General features: G+C 39.5%; 1 protein-coding gene across 4 annotated transcripts in view; it reads left to right on the top strand.

Annotated features, from left to right (window-relative positions):
* The first annotated feature begins 2,279 nt into the window (after positions 1-2,279).
* Dph6 (diphthamine biosynthesis 6) overlaps positions 2,280-10,288 on the top strand; it is a 158,607-nt gene continuing 150,598 nt past the window's right edge. Inside the window, exons 1-2 of one of the 4 annotated variants that reach the window (XM_013512636.1) lie at positions 2,280-3,004; positions 6,204-6,298. In XM_013512636.1, coding sequence (XP_013368090.1) covers positions 2,808-3,004; positions 6,204-6,298 — 292 coding nt within the window. In that variant the 5' untranslated portion in view covers positions 2,280-2,807. Of the gene's footprint in view, positions 3,005-4,100; positions 4,411-6,203; positions 6,299-10,288 lie in introns of those variants that run through there. The other 3 variants (XM_013512634.1, XM_005381183.2, XM_013512635.1) reach the window with 3 other exon arrangements.

Genomic DNA, 10,288 nt, shown 5'->3' with positions numbered 1-10,288 from the left:
TCTCATCTCTCATTCTCCTTAGAAATTGTTATGGTTTGGGGATTATTTTTGCAAGGGAGAAAATATAATACAGGACACATATTTTATAAGATTATTTATAATTGTCACCCAAAAGTACTATATACAAGAGAGTGCAGGAAATCTGTCCACATACTAAAACCACGGAGTCTAGCCGAGGGCCTGGATCCCACAGAAATGTCCTGCATGAGTCCAGCTGAAGAGCTCATAACAATGCTTCCTACAAGTGCAATTGGAGGCCTACAGCCTATGCCAATATCTCATGCAAGCCTGTTTCACAGATCTGCATTGGGAAGGCGCAATGGTCAGTGGTGGAATCTAGGAAGTCTGTGCCAGCAGGATAAAGGATCTGTGCTAGCAGGCTGGGTATAGGAGGCCCACCTGAGGACTGTTGCCAGCAGCATAAGGGGCAGAACTGGAGAAGAAGGAAGGATGTTAGGAGCTGAGAAAAGGCTATTGGGAGCTAGTAGAAGCTGTGAGGTGCTGTTGATTCTTTTTGAGGAGCTTATCATGGTAGCTTTTCTGATGAACTTGGCTGTTTTCATCCTCCAAGGAGCACAGGACCTTGTTGACACTGAGAACAGCTTCAGTTCACTTTAGAGGAGCTTTGGTTCTCATTCTGAGCATCGCTTCCTGGCTCCGGAAGGGAAGATGGTGCACAGCCCAGTCTCCTGGATAAGCTTGCTGTGTTGGCTTTCCTGATGGGAACTCAGCCATCTTGATCATCACAGGAGCTCGGGAACTTACTGTTGCTGAGCTGCGGTATCTTTCAGGGGAGCTCTGGTTTTTACTTGTGCATCATTTTCTGGCTCGAGTGTAGATCCCTCAGCCTGCTAGCACAGATCCTTAAGACTCCTTAAGCATGAATGCTTAGGTCACACCAGCAAGTGCATCAAAAAGATGCACTGAAGCGACCGCTGAGAGTAAGGGGAATATAACGTGAATAGTGGAGGACAGGACATGTACCAGTGTGACATGAGGCCACTGTAATGTGAAGGACGATAGTTTGTCCCATGACTCTCCCTTTTCCAAGCTTGCCAAAAAGAGGTTTATAGGAATCATAGATGAGGTATGCTATAAACAGTGTTATAAGCTGATTTATGTCGCAGCTGTAGCACTTTGTGATGCATTAGGGAGCTTGTATCACGTCGTTTTTCCTCCACTGCTCTAAGACAGTGACTTGACACAGGAGATATACTAGAATTGTGCCATTCTGACCCAATTTGGAATTCTAATGGGCAACGTTGGCTTATGGTTACCCATTGGTTTCACCAAGACTCTCAGAAAGGACACCAGAAATGAAAATGTCTACTGAACTACAGTAAATTGGACCTACTATGTGTAGAGTGCCTCTGATAGTACATCCAGATACAAAGTGATTTGGAGAAGGCAGTATGAGGAAATACAAAAGCCTTTAAGAAGGAACAATACATGTTCCAGCGATACGTTAAGGCAAGCAGCAAAATCCATTAATTGGCAGAATTCAGGTAAAAGGTTTTCAAAGAAGGTAAATTATTGAAAGAAATTTTATTCAAGGGGTAAAAAAGACCTGGAGGCAAGTTACTCAACTCAAAGGTCCTAGAAGAAAGAGCCTGAGCTGGAGTTGGGGGCAACACAATCAAGCTAAAAACTATGACTTTAGAGAATCAATTTATGTAATTTATGACGTTATCTTCCTCATGGCTTGCTGTAACATCTCATGTCTAATCTATCCCATCTTATCGGCTCTACATTCAAAACTAGAGCTTTCATTGTCTCACTTAACAAATCCATCATCTCGGTTTGGGCCGACACCATCAGCTCACCCTCCTGGGCTATTGCAATGGCTTTCTAATAGTTTATGTATTCTCAACACTGCAGTGAAATCCTTTGAAGTTTTAATTTACACCTTTATTCCAAGCCTGTAATGACCTTCAAAGCCCTCTGTCACTCTAACCTTTGCTCCCAGTACTTCTGGCTTACTCACTCTCTCCTCCAGTTACACTGATATGCCTTGTTCTTCCACAAACACACAAGGCACCCAGAGCCTTAGGCCTAGGTTTTTTTTAATGCCTGAAGCACACCCATAGTTATATGTCACTGACTCTTCCCTCCTAAAAGTCAGCTCAACTCACCAGTGAGGTTACTTTAATGCTCTATTTAAGTCTGCAGTTTGCCCCTCTGCCTTCCAATTTTCCTCACTTTTTCAAGTAGAGCCTCTTTATAACACAACTACTACGTAGTTTTGAGTTGTATACTGATTGCCCGATCTTCCCACCCTCATACAAACTCCAGAAAGGGAGTGGTCTGTCTTATTCATGGATGCTTCCCTGGTACTCAGAAGGCACTTAATAGATATTTGGTGAATTTATTTCGAAGCTACATTTTGCGTCCCGTAAGGCAACTGCTGTTTGGTTACGAGCCTTAATAAGCTTCCCAGCTTCTCAGGGGCAAGAAACCTAAGGCCTAGGTCATGGGGCTAAACCCGCATTTAAAAACTATCGAGGCTCAACTTCCCATCTGGCCCCTACAGGTGTAGAGGACAAAGAGGTCGAACAGCCGGCGTACGTTAGTTTCCTGGGTCGGCGTAGGGTCGGCAACTTCCCCCGCTGCAGCACGGCTGCTCTGAGAATGTGTGGCTTTGAACATCCCCTCGGCACAGCTGATCTGCGCCGCCGGCCAGGGCGCGCGACGCGAACCCGCCCTTCCCGCAGCTTCAGTGCCCTCACTTAGGTGGTCAGTCCGTGCCTAAACATCGTTCTTTTCGGGCCGGGAACGTCCTTGCCCCAGGACCGAGGCGCCGAGGCAGCATGCCCTTGGCGCCCCGGCGTTCTGCAGGGAGCCGAGCGGACGGCAGCGCCGGGCCGCGAACAGGCGGCGCACCGAACACCCGCGCGAGGCCCCGCGGCGCGTCAGGGAAGCGCGCCGGCGCCCTCGGCGCCCAGACGCAAGCTCCCGCCACACGCACGCGCAGTGCACGCAGCATGAGGGTCGCGGCCTTGATCAGGTAACCCGGCACGGGGCCGTCTCCTCGCTCCCCGCTCCCCGCTCCCCGCTCCTAGCTCCCCGCCGGCCGTTAGCCCCTTCCTGCAGCCGCTGGCGCCCAAGGAGACGGGTCTGCGCCGAGCGTCAGGTCGGGCTCGCAGCTCTTCCGGGCCACAGGAAGAGGCGGGGCGTCGGGCAGGTTCCCGGCTGGCTGCGCCCGCGCGGCGGCGCGCCCCTCCCCCGGCCCGCCGGCCCTCGCGCTGGTGCTCGTGCTCGTCTGGGGAACCCGGAGAGTGTGCGGCGCCCGGCCGCGCCGCCGGAGGCGCAGGTTTAGTTATCCCGGACTGCCTGCGCCGCGCTGGGGAAAGGTCCCGTGGGCCTTGAAGTTGAAGAGCCGCCCGTCATTCGACTGTTACTATCTCCTGCCTTTCTCCCCGGTCCCCTTCGTTGTGCGCCGTAGCGCCCTTGGGTCTTTGGTGTCCCGCCACCTTCCGTTTCAAGGTCCCTCGGCCCTTCCCTTCCATCGCACATGTGGTTCTGCAGGATGGACGTGGACTGCGCACTGCCCCTCAGGGTTTCTGCCCTGGAACCCCGGAGATCGCTTCCCTTGTGGGGACACAGTTGTACTGTTTTAGGCTAGAGCTAGTTCAGCTGCTCACGGAGCACGGCTGTAATTGCTTTTGTAACTGTGGGGGTAACATCCATATTCCAAAAGAGTGGGACTACCTAATAACCCAACATATTTGGTGTATAAATAAGTTATATGACTGACAAACCCCAAACGGCAGTTAGAAGTTTCAACACTCAATCTCTAAATTGAGGTACTAGAGCACACAATACCGAAAAGAGAGTTTCGACTACTTAAGTATTTCGTTTCCTGAGAAACTGGGTCATGAGTGTCTAAGGTACATTGCAACAATGCGTTTACATTTGAAGTACATTGAAGATTTCATAAATGTTTAACACACTGCCCTAGGTTACTGGTGCTGGTTGACAGTACTGACCTATTATAGGCTGGATACGACGTTCCAGTTACTGCAGCTATTGAATACTATATTCTGATTCCTTTTACTTTTAGGAGAATATAAAATAGTCAAAATAAGTATTGTCATTTAGTAAATGTCCTTTGTAAAGGAAATGATTAACTTTTAACCGTTGTGATTTTCACTTGGTTTTCAGAAATAAGAATTATAAGTAGCCCAGGAAATGAGTAATTGACATCCACATTCAGTTTGCCAAACATATTAAAGATTAGCACAGTACACGCCTACTGAAGACAGAAATTTGGAGGGAAGGAGAGAAGATCCACATAATCCACCAAATATTCTGTAATGTGCATATGTTGCTTTTATAATCAAGTTACTGAAAAAAGCAGTGGTTGAAAATTATTGCTAAACATTGAGTTTTATGCATGTCAGGAGATATATTGTAAGTATCAATACACTATTATACTAACATATGTTCATGACATATGTGTGCCTATGTCTTATATATCACATATCTGTATATTTATATTTTATGTATCTGTATTTATATCCATCTACCTGCCTATATATATACATTTGAACCTGAACAGTGAATCTTTTTGTGTTTGTGTATGTGTATGACAATGAGAGATAAGAGGTATGTGTGTTAGGAATAAGTGAAACTGATTTTTTAATACCTTTAGGCCAGAGAACACTATTTTATTAATTTGTAAACAAGTCATTGAATTTTATAGTTGAATGATACCTTGAAGATTATCAAAATGGGCCACTCTCTGTAATGAAGTATGTAAACCAAGTGTTGAATAACTTGGCTTAGTATCCCAGAGTTGGAAACTGAAAATCTGATTTGTAGGATTAATTATTAGATCTGTAAGATTAATTATTAGATCTGTAAGATCTAATATGTACTGTACATTTATACCTGAGTATTGTAGGAGATTTGTTATAGCACCTCTTTGGATTCTAAAATCTGCAGATGCAGAGTCCTTCATATAAAATGTCACGTAGAGCCTATGATATTCTCCAATATACTTTAAGTCATCTCTGGATTATTTGTAATACTTAATACAATGTAAATAGCTGTAATAGTGCATTTTAGTGAACCTGTGCATATTCATTCCAGATGCAATTTTTGTTTCAACAAAAATGTCGAACCCAGAGAAATGGAAGGTAGAGCAAGGATTGACTGTGCTTGTGAACTTATGGAGTGCTATGAGGAGAGTAAGACAGTCAGCACTTCTTAATGTTGTTTACCTTTGTTCTTAAAATTTTTTGTTCTTAGAGCACTCAGTTAACATTTTGTTAGACACTAGTCCCTCCCTGGTAGCCTTGATTAGGTACTTGGAAGTAGTTGGAAGTAGTACCTTGAAACTATATTTGAGATGGTAGTACATTTTACAATAAATTGTAAGGCTAAGTGCTGATTTGGGGTGCACACTCTTCAATCTTTCATATTTTATAGAATTCTTTTTCATTTGGAGAAATAAAGTAGTGAAGTTGAGTAGTGGTAGTTGTGGAAGACTCATTTAAGGGAATCTGAAAAGAGAGAGTGCAGGCTTTTTTTAATACTACCTTTTGCTCCTTGCACTCTTTCTCTCTGAAATGAGCATTTTATATACAGTGGTGGCTGATATACTGATAATATTGGTGGCCAACATTATCAGTGTAATTCATTATTTTGTTCTCATGTCTACAAAATCTTAAAGGCAAGTATGTCAAGCTTTGTCAGACTCAAATTTTTAATTCGATCCTTTAATTGGTGATAGTAACCAGTGCTTGCTGGAACAGTTTTTTTTTAAACTTAGTTTCATCTAAGTAGTATATATAGTAAATGTTTTGCTGAGATATAAATAATTTTTTAATTAATGAAGTATTTTGTATATTAAGTAAGACCATCACAAACTAGAGGGTTATTATACTTTGTTTAGAATATTCTTTGTTTTTGTGGCATGTAATTTCATAAGGGCTTATAAGTAGCAACCTTAGACATTCAGATTCATTTGCTCAGTTTGCTTAAGATTTAGAAATTCTTGTATCCTTTCTGATTGCTAAAGTTTCACATATTCTGAAAAGCTAATTATGATTAAATAATGTGTTCCATTTTAATATCTATTAAAATTGTGTTTTAAAATTGTTAAAATTCTGATTCTGTTTTGAATAACGGTCAGTAACCTGGTTCTGTGTCCCTCTCTTGTCTCCGTCTCTCTAACTTGCTCTCCACTGTTTTATTTTTAGTGGTGGGAAGGACAGCTGTTATAATATGATGCAGTGCATTGCTGCTGGCCATCAGATCGTTGCTTTAGCAAATCTGAGACCAGATGAAAACCGAGGTAAGTATATGCCTTTACTAGGAAATTCTCAAAATGAGTGAAACTTATCTTCATGATCCCATTCTATTGTATGTATACGGAAGAGGAAAAAAGAACTAATACATATTTAGTCCTGTTAGATGCTAGATGCTACATAGCATTGTTTTCACCTGTGTATCCTTTAATTTTCCTTTCAGCCAGTAGAAAGAGGTACTGTCAGTCTTACTTTTAATAGACAGGAATAGTGAAGCTCAGAGTTTTGTTTTTCCAAAGAGCAGTTAGCATAGATTTTTAAAGCTGAGAGTTGAACCATCTTACTTCAGAGTGCACTGCTGTTCTACCACACCTCATCTCTGAGTGTTGGAGGCAGTGTGTAGGGAGATGACCTACTGTCTCCTACCTCAAGGAGACTGCTACACCTCATCTCCAAGTGTTGGAGGCAGTATACAGAGAGATAACATACAGTCTCCTACCTCAAGGAACTTGGGAGATAAGACATGTATTCTGCATTCTTAATATGAATGTTACTTTTAAACAAATACAGTTTTATCTATCTTCGATGTAAGTGAAAACTGTGAGACTTGAGAGAAACATAAAGTGTATATTTCTCCTTGTTTATCAATGATTAAAAAATACATCCACACATAGTTTAGGTACTTTTTCAATTTTCTTTCAGTTTTTTTTTTTTAAGTATTCACAGTTGGAACTTTCAAACCAATATATTCACAATTGGCTTTTAAAACTCTTTAGTTATACAAATATTAACAGAAGTCTGAGGATGAAAAGATTAGCACTGATCTAACTTTATACATTGCTACTTTTTTACATGACTTTTCTATTAAGATTTTTTTATCATCTTGATTTTAGGCTCTGTGCTTTTGCATTACTTTTATTTTAGGATGGATTAAGAGACTAGTATATGTGAAAACATTAATCATACTTCATGGCTTGAAGTAGGTGACCTGTAAGTGTAGTTGAATCAAAATCTAAAACTGAGTATTTCCTTTCCTTTTTTTTCCCTCTGTTTTACCTGCCTTCCTGCCAGTCTCCTGTATTTTTGCTTTTATATTTTGTAGTTGTTTTCTATACTTTTAATCTTTGTTTTTATCCCCAAATAGATTGGTTATAAGAGATTCTATCTTGTGTCTTCCTCTGAGTCTTCAGCACTTGGGATGTCTCTGTATCTCATATGAATTCAGTTTGTTGATAGACAATAATTGATGAACTCACTTGAATTAGCTTTGGGATAGTGGGCAGATATTTCAGTAAGGTATGTGAATTTTCTACTTCTGCTGTGGTCAGGACCTAATTAATGCTGCAATTAATCTGGAAAGATAAGAGATAAGTATTTATAAGAAGAAATAGAATAGTTTCTATAGAGAGGGGTAAATGCATACTGTAGGATTTTGTGCTGAGACTCTGAAGATGAATAATAGCTAATTTTTAAGAAGTGTTTTTTTTTTTTTTAATTGTTCTAACTTTAAATAAGAAAGAGAACACTCTTTGAGCATGAGTGGGAAATGCAATGTTCTGTATACATATTCTATGTCAAAGAAAAGAAACTGCGTTTTTTCCCTTGTGGCCAGTAAGGCAAGATGGTCTTTCAAAGCTATCTTGAGCGTTCTTAGTGTTTAAAAAGCAGATGTTTATATAATATGTACTACATGTATGATATAATTATAATTTTCCTCCCTGAAGTTTGTATCTTGTCTTCATCTTTTCTATGTGAATTAATATGTTTAACTTGTATGGAATCATTAATGTATAATTTCCATGTACTCACTGTTTCCTAGCACAGTAGTGACAAGTAAAGTGTCCTGGTTATTTTTCTCACTGCTAAGGCCAAATACTTCATACCCACAAGTTAAAGGAGAAGAGGGTCTTTTTGTTCACAGTTTACAGAGTTTTCAGTCCATAGTTTGCTGGCTCCAAGGCTGGGCACCATGGCAGAGGGGCATTGTGGAGGAGAAACAGTCCACAGAGGAGGCAGGACTGCAGCATGGCAGAGGGGCATTGTGGAGGAGAAACAGTAGCAGAGGAGGCAGGATGTAGCAAGCCTCCTTTAATTTCATCTAGGGTACAAACCTTTTGGGTGGTGCCACCCACAGCGAGGTTGGGGGATCTCACTGTATACACCCAGATTTGTGTTAAATTTAGTTTTCACTCACTCTTAATCCAAGTATCACACACTGTAATCCAGCATCACACACCCATGATCCAGTCACCTCCCAAAAGTCTCACCCATGAGTGCAAAAGGCTTGTCCGGGAGGGCCCTTCTAGGTGCAAGTCATAATATAAAGTATATCTTTAAATTATACTTGTTAGTAGACTGGAGCCATTTATTTAAAATATTGTTAAACATAGGAAGTGGAATTAACTGAAACTAGTAATTGTAGAAGACAGTAGAGTGCTGTGGGTTGGTAGAGAGGATTTAGATACTATTTAAAGTCAGCAGAGTATTGGGATTATTGAATATTTTATTGGTTGACTTTCCTTGGGACATGTTGTAAAAGGCGTCTCAATGAGGAATACTGTTAGAGATGACTTCATTCTATAGAGCAAAGTTGGTTAGGTTATAATCTTGAGTTTTTAATAGGTAGTCTGGAAAGAATTTATTACCATCAATGTGAATAATGTGCATTTGTCATAAAATTTACAAAAGTATCTTTCAATTTGTAGTAGGGACATTTATGGAATGTTAATTGAGGTGCTTGAGGGAGAGTTGAAGCCTTTTGGTTTTATTTGATCTCATAATATTTGTTGGAATGTAGCTTCCACTAATAAAAGTTACATTGTGGGTAAGACTAAATGGAGCCTTAAAGAAAAATTTTTGACTAAGTTTTTGAAGGTAATACAATGATTTCATTATACTAACCTCAGAATGTTTCTTGCTAAACTCAGATTTCTTTGTATAAATTGATTCCTTAGTACTGATAACTTTCAGTACCAATAGACGTACAGATCCAATCTAAGTTGGAGATGAAGAAAGACTGAAAGGTTTTTAAGTAACTTTGGCTATATCTCTACTCCTACTGAGACCAGGAGTAGATAGATTTATTATAATAATGAGAGTTCCATTCTACAGGAATTCATTCTGATGTGTGGATTAGTAACATGGTGAGCCATATGACATGGCACATGATGTTGGTTTTAAATGTTGAGTATTTGCACTATCATTATTAATGTTTTTTGTTAGGATTATTTCATTTTTGGTGTAAAGTGTGCTTGTTATATATACATATATAATACTCAGATACAACTATGTCAAATAAATGACTTGTAAATTCTTTTTAATTTAACGTATTGTGAACATTTTCCATGTCATTAAATAATATTCTACAATTGTTTTTCCCATATTTCTTCTTTGGAACACAAATACTTCCGTAAATTCTAAGTATTCTCTAGGTTGATAGAGAGGTAGTTTACACTGTCTCCCCTTGTTGAAGGATTTGAAAACATGTTAGCCTGGTAAGAATTGCTAAAAACATGTATTTAACATTATTTATCCCCATACTTTGTAAACTAATTTGATATGGAATCCTTTTTTTCATTCTATATTTATTAATAGCTTATGGGATTTGTAGTCTGCTGAATGCAAATTAGAAAATGCTCAAATTACATTAATAGCTGCATAGTATTTTATTATATGAATACATAATAATTTTTACTTCACTAGAAATAATGTTGTAATGTATATCTTTGTAAATAATCTTGTGTATGTTCACTATTCTTTTTTCTTGTAAGTAAAGTTGTAAGATCAAAAAGTCTCTCCAGTATATTTCTGAGTTCATTTATAGCTTTATAAAATCTGAAATTACTAATTTGTTTTGAATATCTTAACCATATTAGTATTCATAAAATCTTGTGACAACCAGTGATTGTATTATTGATTATTGTAAGTTGCTATGTTTCTATACACATTGGTAACTACACTAACAATATTGAATGTATACTTGTTTTATTGAAGTACTGAATATAAAATATACTAAGAACATCTAAATTTTTCCAGCA

Source organism: Chinchilla lanigera, unplaced genomic scaffold (genome assembly GCF_000276665.1).
Source record: "Chinchilla lanigera isolate Chin_1 unplaced genomic scaffold, ChiLan1.0 scaffold00015, whole genome shotgun sequence".
Lineage (NCBI taxonomy): Eukaryota > Metazoa > Chordata > Mammalia > Rodentia > Chinchillidae > Chinchilla > Chinchilla lanigera.
Note: the sequence above shows the minus strand (reverse complement) of the source record. Positions and strands in the feature narration are given on the sequence as shown.